Genomic DNA, 25,574 nt, shown 5'->3' on the forward strand with positions numbered 1-25,574 from the left:
AATCAATAATCAAACGATCGTTTCAGTCAGTTTTTGGTTCCACTTGCTGCTTTTCTGAGTCATATTTTCAGGTTTTGTGCTGAAATTAGAATCTTACAGCAGCTCTGGGAAACTGTGATTCACATTTTCACTCTTTTCTGACACTTTATACACAAAACTATCAACAGAATAATCATTATATTAGTTACAGCTCTTATATTCAGAGGCCTAATCAAATTATTATTGATTCACTCCCAACATTTTCATGGTTGCTCAGATTGAGAAGCAGAACAACATTATTTTATCCTGCAGCTGAGACAAATCATGATCATTGAAATGTGAAAAACCTCCATGTTTGCACAGTTCATTTAATTAAAAACCAGTTTAAAACACATTTAAGACAAGAATTGTCACAGTCTACAAAAGATGTTTTCCTCAGTGCGTCCGCCTCAATGGAACGAGCGGCCTGTAGCACACAGTGAACAGGGGAGCTGCTGTTTGTCTGGATGAAAAGCACCATCTACATAATTCAACTCTTTTATCTATCCAGGGGTTTGAGATCTACGTGCAGCACAAACACTGCTTAAATCACTGCTCCCTATTCAAGAGAGGAATCAAGACTTACATGAACTTTTTTTTACTTATTCAAGAGGAGAGGAGGAAAGATAAAGAGATGTAACTGGGAACAAAACTGTTTTTGTTGTTGTCGATGAAAGATCCAGCAGCTAATGCAACATCTTTGTGTCTGTACTTTCTCCTACAAGTATTTTCAGGGAAGTTGTTTCACACTAAAAATAAACTTCACATAATCACAATTCCCCCACCAAACTTTTATTGCAATTTGGTCTTGAACATATCAAAGTACCATGAATGAGACCAAAGAGGTTTCATTCACTGAGCTTCCTGCTAATCCCATCGTGCTCTGCTGCACTGACGACAGCAGCAGGTGCGGACAGCTGTGAGCATGTGACGTGAAATGACGGATCATTAAACTCTGGTTTTGTTGAACGAGCACAGTTCACAGGATCGGTGCACGTTTGTGAAACACTGTGGTGTCAGCTTTATTGATCGTTTACATGTAGCCTCGCTCATCGACTTCCCCTCTGACGCTCAGTTTGATAATGAGAATTGAGTTTAGACATGAACTACGTTATGTTTGTGTAACAGCAGAGAGATGATGTGGATCCACACTGAGAGGATTTACTGGAGTTTGTGAATTTATCAGTGCTGTACTTGTACTTCTTGTACACAGAAACTTTACAAATTCTGAAAACATTTCTCTTCAAAAAAGTTCAACAGAAGTAGCGTTAAATGAACATTAACATGATTAAGACCTACCTAAACATATTTAAGAAGCAGTACACAATATTTTAATATATTTAAAAAAACTTTTATGAAGTTGTTATTAAACCTGTTAACAGAACCAGAGGTGCGATGCTGAAACAAACTGAAATCTTGGTTGTGGGTCTGAGATTGTGCAGTGCATGTTAAGCAGGTGCCCTTTGACTGTGGCACACACACACACACACACACACACACACTCTGCATTGGTTTTCTAAAATAGTTGCGAGGCCTTCAGATACAGCATGATCACCCCCCCCCCCCTTCCTCTCCTCCGATACACACCACACAATAAACATGCCGCCTTTTTCTCTCTCTTTCACAAAATCAGTAATGGAAAAGGAATGCAAATAACCTGTTTCTGTCTTTCTTTCTGTTCTTTTCTTTCTTTCGTTCCTTTTTTTTTTAATCTGAAAAGAGTCTTTCATGGGCTGCTGCATAATGCAGGGTTGTCCCGGCAACAGACTCCCTCATAAGAAGGGAGGGGCCCGACTGGAAACCACAGTTACAAACGGTGCTGGGACGTCCCATCAGGAGGCTGAGAAACTTTGCAAATATAGTCAGTGAAAAGCAATTTATTCCCCCCCAGCTTCATATTTGATGCTTTTAATACATAATATTCAGTTTTGTAAGTTTACACATATAAAACCCTTAGAATTCCCTGAGTTTCTGCTTTAATTGGTCATAAAATGTGATCGGATCTTCACAGACAAACACATTTACACATTAACACATACTGATTGAACGTTTTAGCAGCGATAACCTCACATCATCACTTTTGTAGCTGTGGATCAAACCTTCTGGACCATTCTTCCTCAGAACTATGTCAGCTCAGACATGTTCTTGTAGGATCTCTGGTGTGTGAACTGCATCTTTAGTGTTATTGTTTAGGTTCTGACTTCTCTTACTAACTTTAACTTCTATTGAGGTTGAGAGGGTGTTTGGGCCCTGATATATACTATGTATATATATATATATATTCTTGACTTCTTGTATTGCAGTACTTTTATTTGACTTACTATCTGCTGTTGCACTTTATCTGGCTTCAGAATTCCTTTGTAGGATCAAATTTGAAGTTGTTCTATGTTTTATGAACACTTAACCAGAAACAGTGTAAATTTAGCTTTAAAAATATTTTAACCTCAAATATTCACTGTGTTTTTATTACTCAGTGCATCACATATCCCACAACACTGCTTTCATAACCACTGTAGAGACAGAATAGAAATAATGCATGCATGTTCTATTTTTACACATACAATAATGTAATATTAATGGTTTTTTCGGACTGGATTAGCTCATTGAAGTGAAACCGGCTGCAGTTGCCTTTCCCTCTTTTTGTCGGCGGATCCCTTTAATAAATGAGGTGGAAGAGAAGTGAGCTGTAGTTTGAGCAGAGCTGCAGACCGGACGGAGCTGCAGGAGAGACGAGCAGAGCAGTTTACACAGGGAACACAAGCGTGAGGACCACAGCCGGTATCTAACACATTCACATGTCTCTGTAGATTTCACAGCAGCAGACAACAACACATTTAGGTGAGTGGAACTGAAACTACTGCATGTGCTTCTGTGGGAAAACGGGTCGAGTCAATGTTTATACTTGATTTCACGAGAGATTTTGTTGCAGGAACCAGAAGAACTGCTACAAGATGCAGAATGAGATTTTTTTTCAATTAAGAATTACACATGCATCCAATCATTCAAAGTGCCGGTCTCCTGACTAAACTCTGCCTGCGTCCTTGTTAATTTATGAACGTGAGGCACTTCAGTACTAATCCATTTACTGCAGCTCGATTCCAAGGACAAATCTGCAGCTGCAGCATCGTGTTTGTGTTAGCATCTTAAATCTGGGAAAACTTGAATGAAGCTGCTGATGCTTTTGTCAAACAGAGTCAAACAGCATCTGTAACACCACGTGACTTTATGTTAAACAAATCTTCAGGTTTATCGTCAGAAGGCTTCAGTTTAGGTGAAATTTGAAGTTGAACTTGACTTATGTGTTTAGTTAGATCTGTGCTCTGATGCTAGAAAAGTTCACGACTTTTAACAGAGAATATGAAAAGGTTCATGTTCTTGATGAAAGTATTTTAACAGAATTAAACGATCCTGTTTTGTCACTGTTTGATAAAATCGTTTCAGTTTGTCAGGAAGCCATTCATTTCTCAGGAAGAGGCGGGGCTTATAACCCATACTGCACCCAGCCACCAGGGGGCGATTATGATACTTTGGCCTCACTTTTGTGGAGCTGTAATGTCGTCCATCTTTGTACACAGTTTCCTAATGAAGCTACAAATCATTCATCATGCTCCCAGTCTTAATGCTAAGCTAAGCTAATGGACTCCATGCAGTTTAATTAATTTAATCAATAATTCTTTGCACAAAAATGAACATGTGTCTCAACCATTGCTTATTTGAAAAGTTCTTCCAGTCGTTGTGACATTAGAGCTTGAATACAATGTTTGTGATATTGGTGGAATAAGAAGTAGAGAGTGGTGCAGTAAACACTGTAACTCTGCCTCCGCTGCAGTAAACACCGACTGTGCTGCAGCTGAAGGTTTATTCTCCTGCTGATCGAGACCAAAACAGCTCAATAAGATGAGTCAGTGTTGTGGAGTCATGCAAAGTGAAACGTTAACCTCGGTGTTACACACAGTTGTTGGCTGACACGTCACAATGCATCGACCATCACGCATCAGGCCGCTCAGTGTCATGTAGACTCTCCTCTGGTTGACTGATCATGAACTCTGTGCTTGAGCTTAAATATGTCGTCTTATAGAACCTTGGACAACAACAACCTTAAAATAAATGATACCTACAACTATTATCTTTGAGTTCAATCAGGAAAACAAATCTGTATAAAGTGCTCAGAGCTTCTTCAGACAGAAATCTCATGTATACATTTATTTGCTGACTTAATGACACTGAAAATTTAATCATCTATCATCTATCATCAATAATTTAGAACTGAACACTACAAGTACCTGCTGTGCAGACACTGGTGTAGTTGTCTCTATGTTAGACATCAGTATTTATATATTAATGTGTTTTAATCTATGTCCTGTTGTATTTTATCTCGACCCTGAATCTGAATAATAAAAGTGATTATCATCAAGTACCATAATTACCATGAAAGACCCTGAATCTTTATTCATAAAAGAGCCACTTAAATATCCAAGTAACTCAAAGCTCAGTTTACGGCCTATGATCCAATCCAAATATCTATTGATCACTTTTTAACATTCCATCTTTAGTGCTTTAGTAGATTTCATTTGTATTAGTACAATACAGTTGTATTTCCCGTCTACTGCGTAGATGTTGCCTGCCATGTCACAAGAATTTCACTGCTCTGATGACGCTAAGTTATTTGGTGCATGTGACAATAAACTTTGATTTGATTTGATTTGATTTGATTTGATTTGATTTGATGGCTTTTTCCCAATGCAAACGGTGACTGGCGTTGGTATTGATGTTGTGTTGCGGTCCACTGACTGAAGGCCCTCAGGGTTTACGTGTGTTTATGTTGCACTGCGACACCGTGACCTCTCAGGATCTACGAGCTCTGCTGGGGCTCGACCACGGCGACGCAGCGTCTGTCTGATAACCGCTAATTGATTCACGCCGGGCTTCAGCCAGCTTGACTCTTAACCCACTGAGAAGTCTGCGTGTCCGAGAGTAGAAGACTTGGAGAAGTCCCAGTAACAACACTGACTTTTTGACTGGGAACTTATATTTCATGTACTGCACAAAAGAGCCACAGTTTGAGTTGATGTATTCAATAGTAGGTCATAAGAAGTCACTAGTATAATCTTTTCACCAGTTTTAGTTTTCTTTTCATTATATTGACATTTTCAGTTTTTACTATGGGTACCTTCGCATATACCCACACATACAGTATGTTTTTAGACCCTGCGATCACATCAGTTCAAAACCCCAGGATGATCAATGTACAACGATGAAAAAGAAGTTGAATCTGATATGATCGGGTTGTGCTTCTTTGTCAGACTTGAAAATGGTGAAACATGTCAATGTCAATCTACCAGAGTTCGAGGTGAAATCACCAGGTTATTTCTTTTGTTCCAAAACACAAAGGTATTTAGTTATTCAGTTTATTTTTTCATGAAAACTTTGTTTACTGTCAGCGTGACCTTTAACCTTTTCACTGGATCTGTATTCCTACACAAACACTATCAGTATGTAATGTGTGTGTCAGCCAGCAGGGGGCATCAGCGTTGCATAAAAACAACATCACCCACTTATAAAATGGCCTGATGATGATCCTTAAAGTAAATCATTGTGTGTGTGTGTGTGTGTGTGTGTGTGTGTGTGTGTGTGTGTGTGTGTGTGTGTCAGTCAGATAGCTTGATAACTTTTGTACTCTTCTGGGTGCAGAGTCTCATTTTCAGTTCAGTTAATATTTGGACTCTGTTCTCGTCCTTTGACCGTAGCTGTTCTTATCTCTGTGTGAAATGTAATGAACCATGTCACACTTGTTTTTCAGATTTGTATCACCTGTTCATCTCATTTAAACCCTCTCACATTCTTCTGGTTGATATTTTCTTTTACATCCAGATCCAAATTCAACAGATCCCATTACCTGATCACACAAATTACATCATCACATTATACAACTAACAAGGAAATAAATAAAATAATGGGACTCCTGTTTCCGTTTGGAGCCACTTTCTGTGCAGTAGGTAATCCGGTTAAGTGGGAGTGGATGTACAGCAGGAAAACAGATGCATTTGGATAATTACTACAAACATTGTTTGGGGCCGGCCAATAAGATTAAAGCTCTTAAGAGATGAGGAAACTCTCCAGGGGCATATGTGTGTGATATGTAGTGTGTGTGTGTGTGTGTGTGTGTGTGTGTGTGTGTGTGTGTGTGCAGCCCTGAAAACACAGTATATGTTACTTTGTTGATGTGAAACATACATCTTTTTCCTGCAAATGTCGTAACAATGAAATGGAAAAGTTTAGTCATTTGACACTGATGATTCAACTAAGGTCTATCAAAGCTTCATGAAAAGACATAAAGTGAAACATGTTGGTAGAGATTTTCAAAATCAGGCAACAAATATCTGATCTTTAACATCATTATATCATTATTTAATAAGGTCAGTTCAGTTGTCGCCTGACGCAGAACATCACGTCCCGAATTTTGATGTTTGGCCATGAGACTTTTTGATTTTTGTTTGGTTATGGTCAGATCTGCCCCAAACTTAACATCAGGACCATAGACTGTGCATAAAGATAGACTGTGTGATTGCTCCCCAAAAGTGAAGCCAAAGTGTCATGATCGCCACCTGGTGACTGATTGCAGTGTATGTCGTAAATCCTGCCTCCTCCATGTTAGAAGATGGGACATGCCCCAAACTAAAAAGTCAAAGTACAGATCAAATGAGGTAGTTCTTATTACACTGATGTTTATTCAAGTCTTTATTATTCTGATATGTTTTAAGAACAAAGGTGAAATGTCATAATTGACCACTGAGACTGCCTCGTGATTGGTCGAGCACATGTAGCGGCGGGTTCTGCAACATGGCAGCGTTCATATCCAAGATATTACAGCTTCATTTCCAGACGGTGGGATGAAGTGGAGACCAGATTTATACACGGTCTTCACAACAGGACCTGTGCTCTGGCGCACGTTGGGGGGTCGAGGGCCAGATCGTTGTTTCTCGCAGCTTTAGTTTCATCCTGCTGATTTGTGGTTAAACTCGTTCTCTTCCTCCTACCTCTCCTGAGTTGGCGTCTTCCGTTCCATTGCATCACTTCTGTCTTGTTTACCAGCTTCAGTCCCCCGGGGGCAAACAGGAGCGATAGTAACATGCTTGTGTCACTGGTGGATAACTGCAGTTTTGCTATTTGAGATATTGTGTACTGTACGTGACTGCACTGTGGTGATCACTCAGACAACAGTTGTGGTTATGGAGGCTTTCTTTGGCCATGCCGCAGCATCTTGTTTCAGTTACTGTGACTCAGGCTTGTTGGTACGTCAAGGATTCTCAGGAATAGGAAAACTGTTTGTTTTGGACTCTGCAGTAAGTCACAATGTTCATGGACACTTAAGCTTGTTGCATAGAAAGGTAAGCTCATGCACACTCCACGACCTGCATGTGCAGGGTAACACTTGGACAAATGAAAGAGTGAGACTCCTGTTTGTCTTTCTCTTTCTGTCCTGCCCTCCTTCACTCTTTATCTGTTTCTCCTCCATGCTTCTCAAACCTCTGGGACTCTTGCCCTCACTGGGGTTAAAGAGCAACACAATCCTTCTCAAAACCCCAACCCCTCCCTGGCCACCGATTGGTCCATCCCTGCCCTCTACACCGGTGGCGAGCCCTCCCCCTCGATCTCCGCTCGCCCAATGGCACCCTGTCAGTCTGTTTGGATTATTGTAACAGCAGCTCAGGCCTCTCAGGAGTTCCCCTCTCTGCCCACTGACTGAACACACCACAGTGTATCACAGATGAGGAGGATTAGATGACAGAGAGCAGTGTTGGTTTTATTTTTTTCACCCCAGAGAAGAGAGAGCAAAGGGAGAAGCCATGGAGTTGAAGTAAGTGGGATTTTTTGGGGGATTGAGAGATGAAAAGATGAGATGGAAATTGACTAGAAGAGAGAAAATATTAAATATATAAAGAAAGAAGAAGCTCAGCTGGTGTTGATTTGGAGAAGTCTTCATGCAAAGTAGAGTCTACATCTGTGTGGTTGGTTTCTGTAACCGGAGCAGATTATTATTAAAAGATGCCTCTGTAATTCCAGGTTGTTGTGCAGAAGGTGTTTTGAGGAGATACTAGAAATACAGGTTCCAGCTGCACTTCAAACGATCTCAGGTGTTCACGTTCTGAGAAACATTGTTTACTCTCAGCACGTGGGCTTTAAAAGGCTTTCCTGAGCAGGTGCATGAATTCTGTACACACATCAGTATGTACTCTCATTTCCTTTTCCTGTTTGCCATGCTCGCTGGCTGCAGCTCATCTGTCCTTGAGAAGCAGCGGCATGTTCATACACTGCTTTGCATGGCCTGAAGTTTTCGTCTCCATGGGTTTTACAATCTGCAAAACACACAGCACTATCTTTTCTTAGATAAATGCAGGGTACAGAATATGTTATTGATAAAACTGTGTCAGACTAGTTGACCAGTTGACTAAAGATCAAGTAAATGAAAACTAGAAATGTTCTCATCGGTTACTGTTTTACTAAAAAGGGACATTTTGTCTGGAAATGATTCACAGTAGACGTGTTTACATGGACATGGGCACAATACAATTTTTTTTTTAAATTTCTTTGGTCACCTCGCTGGAACTCTTGGCCACACTGCCCCCCATGGTTTCCTGTGGTACTGCTCCATATCGTCTGTTTCGTCCGCAGCTAGCTTTCAGAAGACGTGCACAAATACAGATGACATAAATGCCGAATACAGACAGAAGGCTCTGTCCACATGAATATATATAAATGAGTTTCTGCATCCTTTAAGAGTTTTGCATCATGTAGCAGTTACCAACTACTTGACGACACAAGTTCTGGGTTGGAGGGTAAAACTGCAGTAGAACTGTAACATGTTACAGGAATATTAATCTTATATTCTATTAGCAACTCATGTAAATGTCATAATGCTGGTAATAATGTCTCATTCAGAATAAGGGCAGCAGTCACAACATTTCTGTTCATGTGAAGCTGGTCAGTGTTTTGGTTTTAGTGAATTCTAGCTGACAGATGTGCAGCGTGAACAGTTTCTGGTCTGATGCTGGCACATCTGAAGACAGTTAAGTTGAGGTCAGCTAACTGCACTGACACAGGGACTGTGGCACAGCTTTGTCTTATCTTGTGTGACCAGATACAAGGCTGGCAGATATAAAACCATGTGATGCATTGACTTCCTTATTCCCTGGGAGCGCAGCCTTTCTCTCAGGAACAAGTAAATACGATCAGACGAACAAAAACTCGACCAACACACTTTAATCAGTGGCTCTTTTTTAACAGATGGTTTTAGAACGTTCTGGGGGGGAGGGGGGATGTGGAGCTGGAGGAGGGGATGTTCAGTGCTCTGCCGCTGTAATCTCTCATCATCCTGTACTCGCTGGTTGTTTTAGATTATCATGAGAGTGGTCTTACATTTGAGGGTGGGGGCTTGTGTCGTCTTCTGCAGCAATAAAAGCCATAAAAGTCACAGATTTCACTGAAACACAAAGGTTTGTTTAGCATCCTGAAGCTGCTACGTAGCTGTTTTTGTTTGTGTTGTTGGAATAGTGCATTACCAGGGGACACCATGGACATAAGACTTAAAGGCCGACCATCTGCTTTAGGTGCTGACAGGATTTAAAATACAATAAATGTTAAAAACAAACAACTCACATATAAACATTAGTTCTAATGATCCTCTCCTGATTATGGTGACTTTAGTTGAGCTGCATTATTTGAGTCTGCTGCTTGTTGAAAGTGTCAGGTCCAAGTCATCTCAGTTGTTTCTTATGTTCCCAGATTGGATGATTGGCATCCAAGTGACCCACTGACAGGTGTGTTTCCTTATTTTCTCAGAGGACAGTACTTATGGTACTCAAAATTCTCACTCTGTAAACAAGTTTTCCCTAAATGTCAAATGTTCAGGTCCTTTGTTTTATATACAGATAACATTAGAAACATGTTAACCTAGTTGTAACTTCTAAAAAGTCCTCCAACAGTTTCAGGTAGTTTTTCTGAAGTGAATAACTTGTGCATAGATGAACAGAAATTATTAAATAAAAAATGAATCATAATTGAATAATAATAAATCACAATATTAATTATACTAACAAACAATAAATAATCATGATAAATGATACCAAATAAAATAAAACACTCGTGATGTAATGGAACACTCATGTATGTTTAAAATCTGATGTCAAATGTAAAATAAACATGAGACGTGCAGCCTTTACCTTTCCTGTGACTCTGACACAAACATTTCCTCAGACCTGCATGTGATCTATTGGACTTTCAACCTGACAAACTCACGAGTGATCCACAGTAAAACATTGTGAAAACATTCAGCGATGTGCAGGTGAAGTCAGACAAACCAGCTGGTCTCCAGGTCTGTACATATTCACCTGTTTGTCTTCTGCCTGGTGGTTAACGTGTTTACAAAGTGGTCGCTGGGACTGAGCGCCGTCATCATTGTGCAGCGTGACATGGCGTTTTGTTTTGCTGGGTTTAGAAACAGACAGAGACGACAGAAAGAGCTGAGGTCAGTGCTCTGGAAAGAGCTGCTGGACGGACACCAGAGGGAAACCCAGAGTAACGTTCAATGCAAACCTCTGCATCCCGCATGAAAACCTAAAACCTGCTTTAATGAGCTGCTTCCTCTTCTGGTTCTGGTGAGTGGAAATGAGCTGGTTTTAAATTAAGGCTTGGCCCAGAATCTCTGCACACAACAGTTAAAGTTCCTTGGTCCAAGTTGTTTTGATGGAGGATGCTGGAAGTCTTGTTCTTTTAGTTACAGCTCATGTTTACATGTTTGGTGTAAAAGCTGTTGTTGTCGTGTCATGGAGCTTTTACAGTGTCTTAAAGGTCCAGTGTGTAAGATTCAGGTAAAGGGAACTATTGGCAGAAATTTAAAGTAGAATAATCCTCATGATGTTTTCACTAGTTCATCTAAATTGTATGAATTGTAGTTTTCTTTATGGCTCTCTATATTTAAATACTTTATATTTATATCGAGGGGACCCTCTCTACGGAGGCCGCCATGTTTTTTACATTAGTCCAGACTGGACAAACTAAACTCCTTTTGAGTTTTTATGATAATTAAAGGCTTCTTACAGGTTCTTTTTCATGTTTGGAAGGAGAGGGTGATGTGAGGTGTGTTCAGCTGCAACATGCAACTTCAACACTAGATGTCACTAAATTCTACAAACTGTACCTTTAAAACATCAGGGGTGATGACTGTTTGCTCGTTGTATTGTTTTTCTTTCTTCCTGCACGGTTACGTCGGCCTCTGTTGTTCTGTGTCGTGCTCCTCTGACTGACTCAGAGTCAGTTTGGCAGCGGCTCAGATGAGATCACTGGAACAGCGTTGAAGCTGCCAGGCGTAATGAAGTCTGTGAAAAGCCTCTGTCATGTTCAACTCATGCTGTTTTTGAGACAGAATAATAGAAATGATCTCACCTAGTTATTTAGCATTTTGTTATTTGTTGGTAGATTGCGGATTGCAATTTAATCAGCATGTTGATTCATAGTCTTGGACGCTGCGAAATAGGTATATTTTTACAATGTCAAGAGTCAGATTTGTGTTGAGACATTTCTCAGGTTTTATTTTCTCATTGATGGAGGTTTTAATCTACAACTGTGGAAACCCTTTCATAATGTTTTTCTTGATATCGCCTTTCCTCTAACAGGCTGATTTCAGCTCTGAACTATCTGGCAGAAGTTCTTTCTTAAATGTCTCCACATGGTTATGTTTCATCATTCCAACAAAATATTTTATGCTCCTGAGATAATTTACCAGTTCCCTGTAGAGTGGGATCCTCATATGTCCTCGGTGTTTATGTATGTGTTAGTTTGCAGGAATACACAGAAACTAAAGTATGTTGTGAACGAGATTACTCAGCGTGAAATCAACCTTTGCAAGGTCATACGATGCAGTGTGTGTGTGTGTGTGTGTGTGTGTGTGTGTGTTTTTCATACCTCAATAGGACATGTTCAAGTATTAACAATGACCATGTCAGGACCAGTGGACCTCATGGGAACCAAAGCCTGGTCATAATGAGGCAAAACCTAATTCCTGAGGTCCTGGTTAAACTTAGTGGTCAGATGTGAATTGTGGTTAGGTTGATGTTATGATTAGGTGAAGTCATGGTGAAGCTTACATAAGGTTTTGCTTTGGCTGCACACAATAATTGAGTTAGGACAGGACACTTCAGGAAAGTTATCACATTTTGGCCGGTCCTCACTTTCTGACCCACTTTAATGGACTGTTTCAGGGAAACTGTTTTCAGTTTCATTAGGACTTGGGTCACAATTAGGTTTTGGTTAGGGTCAGAGTAAGGGGTTAGGAAATGCATTATGCTCATGTCCTCACTAAGATAGATGTACAAATGTGTGGGATGTGAGGAATGTGTGCAACATCAGTGTTTTGAGTCCCTGAGCACACGTCTTTTCTTTTGGTAATACTTTAATCCCCTTATGCTTCACATCATGATTCTCTTTCCTCTTCCTCTTTACTTTCTTTCCATTCTGCCTCTTTGCTCTTTCTCTGCGTCTCTGCATGAACAGTGAGTCAGCAGGACGCACACACACCTGCACACATACGCACAGAGTTAGATCCCCACCGCTGTCCCCCTTTCTCTCCATTTGTTAAGATCCTCAGCCATCAGCCAATACTCGCTCACATACTCCTGATGCTGCACACGCTCGCTGCACTGCAGTGAGCCAGCACTTACTTCAGACAGGAGGAGGGAGATGAATAGGGGACACAGGCTAAGCAAAGAATGCAAGTGATGGGAGGAGAGGAAGTGAAAAGGGAGAGCGAGGGAGGGAGGGAGGGAGGAGAGATGATGTAAAAACGGAAACACAATCCAGCTGAATCGCCCCTCCTCAACTTTGCTCACGTGTGTGTGCACACCCACAAACACAGGGAGGAAGCTGTGTGTGATGCTCGCACACATCTTGTCTTGTCGCTTGGAGAGAAACATCATTACATGTATGCACTGATGTGACCTGGAGGCAGGTCACCAGGGATTTTATTGCGTTTCAGTGGGATTCTGTGAACAGGGGGTGGATGACGCCTGTTGATCGGTTCGTAGATGCAGCACTGTAAGTCATCCTCTTTCAATATTTGGAAAAACTGTTAGATCTCTCATATTTTTACATGATTGCTATCTTCTCCTGGCGTCACCACGTGCAAAAAGAGTCTCTCCAACAAGATCTCCTCCTCCTTCCCATGTGCACCCTCCTCTGTGTGTATTATCTGACAGCTCAGTCCAGCAGGAATTATTCCGCTTTACTGCTACGGATCTGATTACGTAAGAGTGGAGAGCTCTGTGGCTGCTGCGACCTTGTGCACTGTCAGCACACAGAGCTGCTTCTGTTGTCCTGTTGTGTCTGTCTGCAGAGGGATTAAAGGAATTTCAGATTTGTAATCAGTGCAATAGTTGACGCTCTGTTCGTCTGCTCAGCCTGTTCGTCTGAGAAGCTGGTGAGTTGCAGCCTGATCTGTGTTTGTGCATGTTTGTGCAGGTGTACAGTGATTTAAATATCAGATGCAGATCATTTACTTCCTTCACGTGTTGATACACATGAGTGATTTAAGAAAATTATGCTTTAAAACTTGTTTTAGCTTCTGCTCCAATGTTGGATTAGATTGTGAAGAATGTTTTGAGGTTGTGTGAGGTACAGTAACTTGCTGTGTCTGTTTCAAATGCTGAACCAGCTCTGTTAAAGTGGACTGAAACCAACAGTGTCATTACTATTTAGCAGCTCACAGCAAACACATTACATACCAGCTGTGTGACATATTGGAAAATGTTGGTAATAACCCATAACTGCTTCATCACAACAGTAATTTCATCCTCCGCTCTCGTGTTTTCAGGCTTACAGACTCACCACATCGCAGGTACAGGCTTTTCAGACAGGGGAACGAGAGGCATATCAGAGAGAGAGAGAGAGAGAGAGAGAGAGAGAGAGATTTAATGAAAATAGAATAGAGAGGAGGAGAAAGAAGAAAAGTCCCTGAGGGTTTCCTCTCCTCTTCAGTGTGAGGAGACAATAAAAGCACTGACACACTTTCTGTGTCTAAGTTAGCTGCCAGATTATGTTACAGGAAAATCAGACAGAAGAGAAAATCCTGACATGAAAAGATGCTTTTGATAAAGCCGAATAAATACAGGTCACATTGGACGTCTACAGGGTAATGAAGAATCTGTGTAAATATTGTTACTGTGCAAGGCATTTTATTTTGGTAGTTCCAGTTTCCTGTTCCTCACCGACATGTGCTGAGCAATGAGTGCTTTGCTTTTACTTTATCGTCAAATATTTATGACTTAAAGTGCTTTTTATGACAAACACCGAGCTCCACTGCAGCTCAGACACACTGTCTCTGCAGTAGCTTCCAACATGGGGGCCGGGACCTCTCCAGGGGTCACACAGGAAATCTGCAACACAACAAAATGAATAACATGAAGTGTGGAAAAATTATTATTATTGTTTCAGTATTTCTTCAAGTTTGACCGCATGACTAGACTGATAGATCACTTAAGCCATTGTCAGACGTGAATTTTGGAAAATGGCAGCAAAATTAGGTCCTGACATTTTCTGGAGTTTGTCTTTCACATATGAAAAACGCAGCAGGAAACAGAAAAATGTCTGGAGCGTTCAGATGAGGGGTGGCGTCTGGGCGGAACATGCAGGAGGCAGGATATAATGTGTGAATTCAGCAAGAATTCTTCATTTAGGGCACCTCTTATTTTATATCCTGAGAGATTTGTATTCTTCTGGGTTTTTTTTCCACTTTTGTTTCCATTGAATGTTAGAAACGTTAACGTCAACATTCCCACTCCCTCACATTTTACTAGTTTGTTGGCAGGAAAAGGTCCCAGAAAATGTCTGGAGCTATTGACCCAGACATTTGTGTTCTTACATTCAGCAAAATTCCAAGAAAATATCCAGAGTTCTGTGCATGTCTGAATGTAGCTTTAGATCTAAAAACACTGATACCAATACTGATTAATTCTATATGTGAGGTAACATGAGGTCACATGTCCTCATGCTGCTCAGTCAACTGTGACTCTGTGATCTGAACACGTCTTTGGTTGAATTGTTCTCAACGGGCGAACACAACAAGTGTCGAGAGGTCTCGTGTAGACACTGCTCTGTTTTAAAGGGCAGTAAGGTCAGGAATGGCTGTTCCTTGCCTGGATTATAAAGATGGACGACACAGCTCCTCTGCTTTGTTGACGGTCAATGTTTCTACTCTTTAACACTTCAGCGGTTCTGTTTGAGAAGCTGATTGATGAGTCTGCTTGTGTATTTCCTTTTCCTGGAAGGAAGCAGGTATTTTTCCCTCAAGTTTCAAACTTTGATCTTCACCACCCACAGATTTCCTCCTCACGTCCCCGAGGTCATCGCTGTGTGCGTTTTGATCACTCTGCTCCGTCCTCAGTTTGTCTCTGTGTCGCTCTGCAGGGTGCAGGGAAAGAGGAAGAGGGACTCGTATGTCAGAGTTTTAGGATGGCCAGTGAAGGCTCCACTCTCCCCAGCCCTGTGGTCCGTCAGATCGATAAGCAGTTCTTGATCTGCAGCATATGTCTGGACCGCTACGAGAACCCCAAAGTGCTGCCCTGCCTGCACACCTTCTGTGAGAGGTGAGTCCAGTTTCATTTTGTTTAGCAAATTCATCTTTTTATATCCTAGGAGGTCATGTTTCCAAAGTCTTGGAACTGGGACTGCACAAAAACTACTGAACTCATTTTCTTGAAACTTGGTGGAAGGGTGGGATATGGTCCAAGGACGAACTGATCAAATTTTGGATTGGACTCGATTAAGGGGGGGCAGATCCAGGAATTGTTTTTCTTGCGATAGATGGAAATTATATATGTTATTTATGAGATTATATATGTCATTGTCATTATATATCATTACATATGTCCTGTTAAGCTTTAGTTAATTCCATTTATGGTGCTGCTATAAACATTTTTTAAGATTTCAACCTCTAGAGGGAAACTTAAAGGTCAAATATCTAATATTTCATGAGTAAATTATGATGTTGAAGGTTTTTGTTAAACGCTGATGATTTTTCTTGTGTAAACGGAGGATATAAGATTCTAATTGAAGAAACCTTCTGTTTAAATCTCCATGTAGTCACAGTCTTAAATATATAATCCCATGCAGTATAGCATCACTGTCAGTATTCAGCACAGCAGAGTCTTTCATCTTTCCCCTTCTCAATGCATCACACACTCTTCACCACCCACACCTTTCTCTTCTTGATTCAGCTTTGTCCAGAACGTTCCCACTCATCAATACTCCTCCTCCAGGTGCCTGCAGAACTACATCCCGGCCCACAGCCTCACACTTTCGTGCCCCGTGTGCCGCCAGACCTCGATCCTGCCGGAGAAGGGTGTGGCGGCATTGCAGAACAACTTCTTCATCACCAACCTGATGGACGTGCTGCAGCGGGAGCCGGACAGCTGCAGCCAGGAGGCCGCCGTGCTCAACAACATCACCGCTGTGGCTACAGGCCAACTGCTCTCCTGCCCCAACCATGGAGGCAACGTAAGAGTCACACTCACTGTCACTTTGTAGACTTTATATATATAACCAATATCCTTGTGGTCGTGCTAAAGAAATGTCCGGGGACCCTGTTTGTCTGGAAACCATGAATCAAAGCGATCAATCCAATAATTGTCAGAATACTTTCATTCAGTTGGAGGTAAAGTCAGGGAGCCGCCAAAGTCCCTTGATTTCATTTTTCTTGGGATCATGAACGTCGCCTGCACAACATTTCACAGCGGTCCTTGTCTGGATCAGAATGGTGGACTGATCTCCACTCAACCCCATATTTAGGTCTAATGTTGACTCTTCTCTCGTTGCTTAGGTCATGGAGTTTTACTGTCCTCCATGTGAGACAGCCATGTGTCAGGAGTGCACAAGCGGCGAACACGGAGAACATCCAACAGTGCCTCTTAAAGACGTCGTGGAACAACACAAGGCCTCGCTACAGGACCAGCTGGACGCCGTCAAGAAGAGGTATACGACTGTATATGTAGCACTTTTCTCAAACCATATTCACTCACTCATACATAGATCATACAACGCCACTATACGCTGCAGTTGTTGTAAAGCAATTAGGGTATGTGATAGAAAATTAGCGACAATTTGGGGTTTAGTATCCTGTCAAAGGGCACTCAGGCTAGAAGAGGAGCCGGAATCTACCTCCTAAGTCACAGCTGCCCTTCTCACTGCAGACTTTGTGCATATCACTCCGACCGAGCTGTGATGGAATGAATGAAGCAACCACAGTCCTCCTTCTTGTGCATGCTGCTCTGTCATGTGATTGCTGACTGAAGACAGTACACATGAGACATTTCTGCTCAGTCCTGCTCTCCCTCCGTCGCTCCCAGGTTACCGGAGATCGACTCGTCCCTGCAGACGCTGTCGGAGATCCTGCAGCAGCTGACCGGTCAGAAGAGCTCCATCGAGGATGACATCCACACCACGTTCGATGAGCTGCAGAAGACCCTCAATGTCCGCAAGAGCGTTCTGCTCATGGAGCTAGAGGTCAACTATGGCCTCAAGCAGAAGGTGAGGTCTGACACAAAGAACTGTCAGGGTGTAGTTTCAGAGCGATGCTTGGATGTGGGGTTGAGACTTTGGTCGTATCAGGCCGTCGTTACAGTCACGATAAGTGTTGTTTGAGTTCTGTATCAACCAGACGTTATCAAGATTTTTGAGGTCATTACATGTGGAAATTATGGAGAAAGCACCGGCCTTGTTTTAATGTATTTTGGGAAAGCACTTAACGTGTCACAGCTCAACTCATCATCATGTCGGGCTCAGCTGGTCTGACGGGCGATTAACAGACTGGAAGACATGAGGGGTCGGGGGGGGCTGGTGCACCACCCTAATCCAGAGGACCAATCACCAGGTCTGGTTCAGAGCCTGGAAATCTGAGAGCTGCGTCACGTGGGCCGCTAATGATTTGCAAGTCTCTGGCTGGTGTGCAGTCAAAACACTGGGGGATGTCAGATGTGGGAGTTGCTGTTGCTGTAGCTAGATGGAGCCAGTGCACTGTATGTACAGTATGACTCTGGGTGTGTCTTCATGAGCAGCAGAGAAAAGATCTTGTGTGAATGAGTGTGAAAGGAGAAGGGTAGTAGAAGACTGGGACAGATGGATTAATGGCCTCTCTTGTTGGAGAAGAGTGTGATGCTCAGATGCGGGTGAGTGTTTCTGTGATTTAATGAGTGTGTTGTTATTCCAGTAACAAGGAGAAATGGCTAAAAATCAGCTCTAAGAGCGGTGACTACCACAAACATGACTTGACATACAGCGTACAGGCAGATTTCATGATCTAAATTTGACTCATGTTAACTTCTAATTTGCTGGTTACAAAACAAAGCATAGACCATATATGTGTTGTTGTTGTGTAGAGGAGTAGACAATGACACCACAAACATCCAGCAGGTGTCAGAATGTCCAGACAGAATGTGTAGACGTGACAAAACGTGTAGAATGTGTTGGACTTGGTAGCGTTAGTGATAGAGACTGACTCTGTTGTTATCGGTCAGTAAATGACAGACTCTGCTCGTCACCACATGATGATGTAACCTCGTCTGACAGATCTTCTTCTGTTTCTCTGCACTGAAGCTTCAGCTTTGTATTTCTGACAGTGAGGTCTTCAGTTTGCACATGAGCAACAACAACAACCCACTGTTTGTTTTGCCACCATCTTTGTACCGAGATATGATCTCACTTCCTTCATACTGACGAATCATGATCCAGATTTATATTCTGCAGCATTCTTTTCACTTTCATTGTTTCAAATGATGTTTTTTTATGTGAGGGCTTTTTCAATGGATCAAACCTGGAAATTAATCAGATTTATTTAATCTGCAGGGCTGTGAGATGAATACAAAGAAGAATAAAGAAGAATATACATCTTTGCTTCACAGGATTATGTTTTTTATTTTAAGGTTTTTCCTCAAATATAAGATACTGACACTAACTGCTCTGTGGCAAGGTAGTGCAAGACAACACTTTTCATTTTTGTTTCATGTAGTCATTTATTTTGAACATGTAAATAAATGAAAAATAATCTAACAGTGAAAAAAACTGAAAAAAGTATCATTTGCAAACTGATGAGGAAAAAAAAGGCTGAACGATTTAATCATCATATTCGAAAATGATCATTAGTCTAAAAAATAATTGGAAACCACTGATGTATCCATCCACACACTTACCCTGCTGCCCCCTGGTGTTCTGTGTGTGTTAGGTGCTCCAGGCCCAGTTGGACACCCTGCTTCAGGGTCAGGAGGGCATCAACAGCAGCTGTAACTTCACGGAGCAGGCCCTGAGTCACGGCACAGAGGCCGAGGTGCTGCTGGTGAAGAAGCAGATGAGCGAGCGTCTCATCGAGCTGGCCCACCAGGAGCTCCCTCTGCAGCCCGGCGAGAACGACCAGCTGGACTTCCTGGTGGAGACAGACGGACTGAAGAAGTCCATCCACAACCTGGGCACCATCGTAACGACCAACGCGGTGGCCTCTGAGTCTGTGGCCACAGGCGAGGCGTTACGGCACTGCGTGGTGGGCGTACCCACCTCCATCACCGTGACCACTAAAGACAAAGATGGAGAACTGTGCAAGATGGGTAACGCGGTCATAACTGCAGAGATCTCCTCACCCGATGGCAGCAAAGGTGAAGGAGAGATACTGGACAACAAGAACGGCACTTACGAGTATCTGTTCACAGCCCCGAAGGAGGGGAACTTTAACTTATCGCTACGTTTGTACGACCAACACATTAAAGGAAGCCCCTTCAAGATAAAGGCCACCAAGTCCATCGACGTGTCGCCCACTTCAGACGGCGTGAAGAAGAGGCTGAAGTCTCCGGGCAGTGGGCACGTCAAGCAGAAGGCCATCAAGAGGCCGGCCAGTATGTACAGCACCGGGAGGAGGAAAGAGAATCCCATCGAGGACGACCTCATCTTCAGGATCGGTGAGAGACAAATAAAATCCGAACGAATTTTACAATTCATCTGAATGTATTCGTAATGGAACTGATTCAATTTACTGATAGGTCAAGAGGGCGAATAGGTCAAGCTGGTAGTGAGCGCCCTCTGCTGGATCACAAGTCAAATAAAGCTTCTAGACTAAATCGTTTGAATTCATGCAGGTTACAACAGTTTGAATAAGGACAATATTTGGGGGAATCTACTATGACGATATCAGTGTAAACTCAAAGATCTTTGAGTTTTGAACTGTTGGTCAGATAAAACAAAACATTTGAAGATGTCACCTCAGAATTTTGAAAACTATGATGAGCTCTTTGTCTGTAATTGATTAACATTTTATAGACTAATCAGTTAATTAACTTTTAATAAAAGTAGTTGGTGGATAAATTGATATATAAAGTAAGAGTCCAGAAAGAAAGAGGCTGCGTATTGATGACACACCTTCATGCTTTCAGGAACAAAAGGGAGAAACAAAGGGGAGTTCACGAACCTGCAGGGAGTCACCGCCTCCTCTCTGGGGAAGGTTCTGATCGCAGACAGCAACAACCAGTGTGTCCAGGTAAGATAATGATTCCTGCTCTGGGTAAACAGATGCTGCAGATGTTGAAGGATGAAGATTGAGGTCATGGTGGAGCTTCATCCACTTACCTTTGCTGCCCGACTGACTCTGTGCCATGTTCATGTTAAAACAGATATTAAAACCTCCTGTTTTGATTGTGGGACACAGATTTTCTCCAACGACGGCCAGTTCAAAAGTCGTTTCGGTATCCGGGGCAGGACGCCGGGTCAACTGCAGCGGCCGACGGGTGTGGCCGTCCACCCGAACGGTGACATCATCATCGCCGACTATGACAACAAGTGGGTCAGCATCTTCTCAAGTGAGGGCAAGTTTAAGGTGAGTCACAGTGTTTTATACTCACACTGTCAGTGGGACAGATTAGTGAGTCAAATGATTTAAAATTATTTTATTTTACCAGGAAGCTCCCATTGATTTTTCAACATCTCTTCTGCCAGAAGTCGATTTATATTTGGATCCACACTGAACTGCACTCACTCATAGAGCCCCTCAAATAGGCCTGATTACTTTTCCACCAAGAGCCATCAATTATTATCTGGTAAAATTATGAAAATGTTCAAAAAACACGAAGAACATACAAAGATTTTCTCTGGATTCTTTGACCCTGAATGACAGAAGCCAGTGGACATTTTTAAGTCAGTATGAATAACTGTAGTCTCGGGAGTTAATGCTGGAATTTTCCTTCTGATATTTACAATCCTGTTGCACCAGTGAAATGTCAGATGCTGTGGCCTCGGGCTCAGTCGCTGAATCTTCTCTTAAACAACATCACAATGTGAATTACTCTGTTATTTATGTCTGTTTTGTGGAGAGTGATCACTTTATATATTCAATTATCTTGCACAAACAGAACTTGTTAAAGCAACTAAAGGCACATTTCTTTAGAAAATGGGGACAGAAAACTTATAATGTTTTGAGTATAATGTTAAATGTATTTTAAAAAGGGGGATACTAAACATGTACTCTACTAATATTACTATATATTTAAGTCATAAAGTACTTTTCTGCTGCAGAGCAAGATCGGCTCGGGGAAGCTGATGGGCCCTAAAGGTGTGTCGGTGGACAGAAACGGCCACATCATCGTGGTGGACAACAAGGCGTGCTGCGTCTTCATCTTTCAGCCCAATGGCAAGCTGGTCACCAAGTTCGGTAACCGCGGCAACGGGGACAGGCAGTTTGCAGGTACACTCAATGGTAATACGTTGCACTGCCCCCTACAGTCTTTCTGCAGCCTGTGCACACCTGCATGTGGAATGAAGACGCTCAGTCCAGGAAACATAGAGATCATCCTCTGGCCGCTGAGTTTTTATGTCTCCACGCCGACTACAGACTGTGGCCAGAGGCATCATGTTTTCATGTCGTCCACACGTCCGTCCATCTGATTCATTCTTGTGAACATGATAGCTCAAGAATGCTCTGAGGGGTTTTTCTTAAAATGTTGCACAAACATTCGCTTGAACTCAAGAAAGTACTGATTTGATTTATAGCCTTAAGTCAAAGGTCAAGGTCACTGTGATGTCACAAAACCCTTTTCACCTGGTGAAACGATAACTTTAAGAACGTCATGAGAAAATCTTTTAAAATTCGACTTTAGCTCACAGATTAACAGATTTGGTTTTGGTGGTCGTAGGTGAAAGGTCAAGGTCTTGGTGGCCTCACTTTCATCACAGTGACCTCATATTAGTCCAGAAAATAATGTATAACTAGGTTCAAAATCACATCTAGTTTCAAAATGTATAGAAGAGTCATGAACTCAGAAAAACAAATAGATGCTGCTACATTACACTGATACCAATAGAAAACATGCTTCTTTAATAATTAGATTCAGAATTCAAGTTTCCTCGAAGCAGCATGTTGGACCACTGAACATGAGTGATTTGATTTTTCTTTCTTCATTTTTCTGTTTTGATTTTCTTAACTGCATCATCTACTTAAAAAACTGCACGTCGACTAAAAACATCGGTTCTCTCACAGTTTGCTGGAACAAACTGTTGCTTTAACCTCGTTTAAGATCAGAATTTGTATCTGAGAAACTGTTTCATTCTTTTATTCAGGTCCACATTTTGCTGCCGTCAACAACAACAATGAAATCATCGTGACTGATTTCCACAATCACTCAGTGAAGGTAAGTTCAGTTCAGGAGCAGCGGAAGTGTATTACAGATGTGCACGCTCTAAAAGCTGCTGATGTTTTATGAGAGATATTTTTTTTAATTTGTTCATATTTCAAAATGCAGGTGTTCAACACAGAAGGAGAGTTCTTGTTGAAGTTTGGTTCTAACGGGGAAGGAAACGGTCAGTTCAACGCACCCACAGGAGTGGCAGTGGATGTTAATGGAAACATTATAGTAGCAGACTGGGGCAACAGCAGGATTCAGGTCAGTACAAAAGGAAAAGTACAGAACAACAAGTATGTGGAAAACACAAGTATTCTCATTTGGATCACAGAATATGAATTTGCGTGTGATTTCCACACACAGACCTCGTGTTGCACAGATGGACTCTGGATTCACATGATTGATTTAAGTTGGGCCATCCTGCCGTCTTTACATCAGTAATATTACACTGCACCATTTTCACTTGTGCAGAAGAAGCTAATCATCAATACATGTGTAGCAATGCTTCCTGCAAATATTTGATCTTTGGAGTTTGGTTCATGTGACAAGATCCAATATTTTTGACAACATCGCCCCCTGCTGTTTGATACTTCCAAAAATATATATGTTCATCACCATAACAACACACAAACAATATGTTTTATTTCGTTGCCAGTGTAAAGCACTTTGTGAAAAGTGCTCTATATATTATATAAATGTAATATTATTATTGTTAGTAGTAGTAAAAGTAGTATTAGAAGTATTTTAATTGCTAAATGATGATAGTGTTTCCAATTTCTTTTATTTAACTTTTTCTTCATAGACCACCCTTTATTCATTTATGCATTTTTTATTGTATTGTAATATTCATTCACACTCATTGTATCGCATCTAAACATTTGATTGTCACATTTAGCACAACTCCTGGTTTAACACAAACACAAACCTAACAGTGATGATGTTTCTGTCTCTCAGGTGTTTGACGGCAGCGGTTCGTTCCTCTCGTACATCAACACGTCAGCAGACCCTCTGTACGGCCCTCAGGGTCTGGCTCTCACCTCTGACGGACACGTTGTGGTCGCAGACTCTGGAAACCACTGCTTCAAAGTCTACCGCTACCTGCAGTAGCTCTTCTCCCTGTGACGCACAAACTGCACACCTGTACATAAATACACACACACACACATTAGAAGAACGAAGCGACCGGCACATTTTGCACTCACCCATTCATCCTTGAATCGTGCTGTCGTTGTGCCATCTGTTTGACTGTTCTCCACGTGTGGCGTCCTGTTTGACCCCGAGGAAACAAAACAGGGATGTTTTGTGTGACGTGAATGAAGCAAGAGGATCTGTATCTGACTGAGGTGTCACACATTCACCCGTTTTCACATTCCATCTTACCCACACTGATTTGCAAAATAAAGCTTTAGTCTTGTACATAATGTTAGATCTTTGATTTGTTGTGATGTGGAAGGAAAACTGGAAAATGATGCTGTTGCACTTGTTCGTAAAAGAGAAGAAAAAAATGGTTGGGCACTGTTTTAAGTGAGAGTTAAATTAAAGCAAAGAAAATCACCTGAAAGTAAATGCTCCTCACATTTTGCCTGGTCACCATATAAAAGAAAAAATATCCCAGCAGGTTGCAGGGTATTTTCCAGCATGATTCGGCATCTCTGTGCATGCTAATATCACTTTGCACAATATAGACATTTATTTCAAGCACTCACTTAACAACATCAACAACATCAACTTTGAATAGAGGCACTGTTTCAATTGAAATACTTCTATCTGTGTGAAAATGACGAGTCAGTGTAATTTACATCACTTTAAATGAACCATACTTCAGGGTTTGTGTGTGCAAGATACGAGAGAGAGAGAGAGTGAGAGAGTGTGTGTGTGTGTGTGTGTGTTGTGATAAATGAAAGTACCACACATGCTGACTTCTGCTGTGTAAGAAGCCTCTTGACATTACGACTTACACAATCTGCCGTGATTAAGTGCATCATTTTAGTAAATATTTAATAAATAGCTGAAGTGCTGAAAATAAACTCAGTAATATGAGTCAGTCCTCACTCACAGGGTTAGTTCATTGTGCTGCAGCGTACATCACACACACAGATTACAGGACTGTGATCATCTTCCATCCTCTCCACGTGCTCTCACATCTTTCAAGGAAAAATAATCTATAGAACTAACAAGCTGTAGATGCAATATGTAGTTAAGCAGTGTGTTGTGAAAATGCACTGTGCTGCTATTTGAAAGCCTTGGTCAAAAACTGTTTGTCTTTACACAAAGTTTTCATCAGGTGTCCTGAATTTCGGTCTTTTATTTTCTACACAATCGTGTTAAATTATTTGTTTTCCATTGTCTTGTTTGTATTTGTTATGCCAAATGGAATTAAAGTGCCCATAGAAAAGATGGTTGTGTTGTAATCTGTTAGGAAATAAGACGATATAGCTGGCATGTATCCACTAACAGGTCAAAGCAGACAACTGAACCAGGGGCCACAGACCCCTCAGAGGTTTCCATGTTTCCGTTGTTTGATTGATCACTCACTTGATTTCAGGCTCCATCTCATGTCCCCAGGCTTTCGAATTTATTCAATTTCAAAATCTAGTTTTTAGATCTTCAGTAATCGAGTTTACATTTTGCAGACTTTTTCTGTTTCACACAAACAAAAAATTCTCAGGGAAGGTTGTTCTATTCCAGCCAACAATTACTGAACGAATATGAGCACCAATGGTCCGTGTGTCTTTTGGTCATTGGGTTTTCCGTTCAGAAACGGGTAGGGAGAATTCGGGTAATCTGGGACATTGTGTAATGTGGGACACTTTAAGTGTGTGTATTTCCTGTTCTAACAAAATATAATCAACAGGACAC

General features: G+C 41.6%; 1 protein-coding gene across 13 annotated transcripts; it reads left to right on the forward strand.

Annotated features, from left to right (window-relative positions):
• Positions 1-2,716: 2,716 nt before the first annotated feature.
• Positions 2,717-25,112, forward strand: trim2a (tripartite motif containing 2a). 13 transcript variants are annotated; one of them, XM_069529842.1, is made up of 13 exons: positions 10,337-10,390; positions 10,514-10,673; positions 15,475-15,653; positions 16,326-16,563; positions 16,886-17,037; positions 17,412-17,592; positions 19,283-20,006; positions 20,478-20,581; positions 20,750-20,917; positions 21,613-21,793; positions 22,654-22,724; positions 22,836-22,976; positions 23,670-25,112. In XM_069529842.1, the coding sequence occupies exons 3-13, from the start codon at positions 15,520-15,522 to the stop codon at positions 23,820-23,822; spliced, it is 2,247 nt and encodes a 748-aa protein (XP_069385943.1). In that variant the 5' UTR covers positions 10,337-10,390; positions 10,514-10,673; positions 15,475-15,519; the 3' UTR covers positions 23,823-25,112. The 13 variants fall into 13 exon arrangements, with proteins under 13 accessions (XP_069385935.1, XP_069385936.1, XP_069385942.1 ...); XM_069529834.1 differs by lacking the exons at positions 10,337-10,390; positions 10,514-10,673 and adding an exon at positions 2,717-2,856 and having other exon boundaries at positions 16,284-16,563; XM_069529835.1 differs by lacking the exons at positions 10,337-10,390; positions 10,514-10,673 and adding an exon at positions 7,693-7,876 and having other exon boundaries at positions 16,284-16,563.
• The last annotated feature ends 462 nt before the right edge of the window (positions 25,113-25,574 follow it).

The sequence above is a fragment of the Paralichthys olivaceus genome, chromosome 8 (assembly GCF_024713975.1).
Source record: "Paralichthys olivaceus isolate ysfri-2021 chromosome 8, ASM2471397v2, whole genome shotgun sequence".
Lineage (NCBI taxonomy): Eukaryota > Metazoa > Chordata > Actinopteri > Pleuronectiformes > Paralichthyidae > Paralichthys > Paralichthys olivaceus.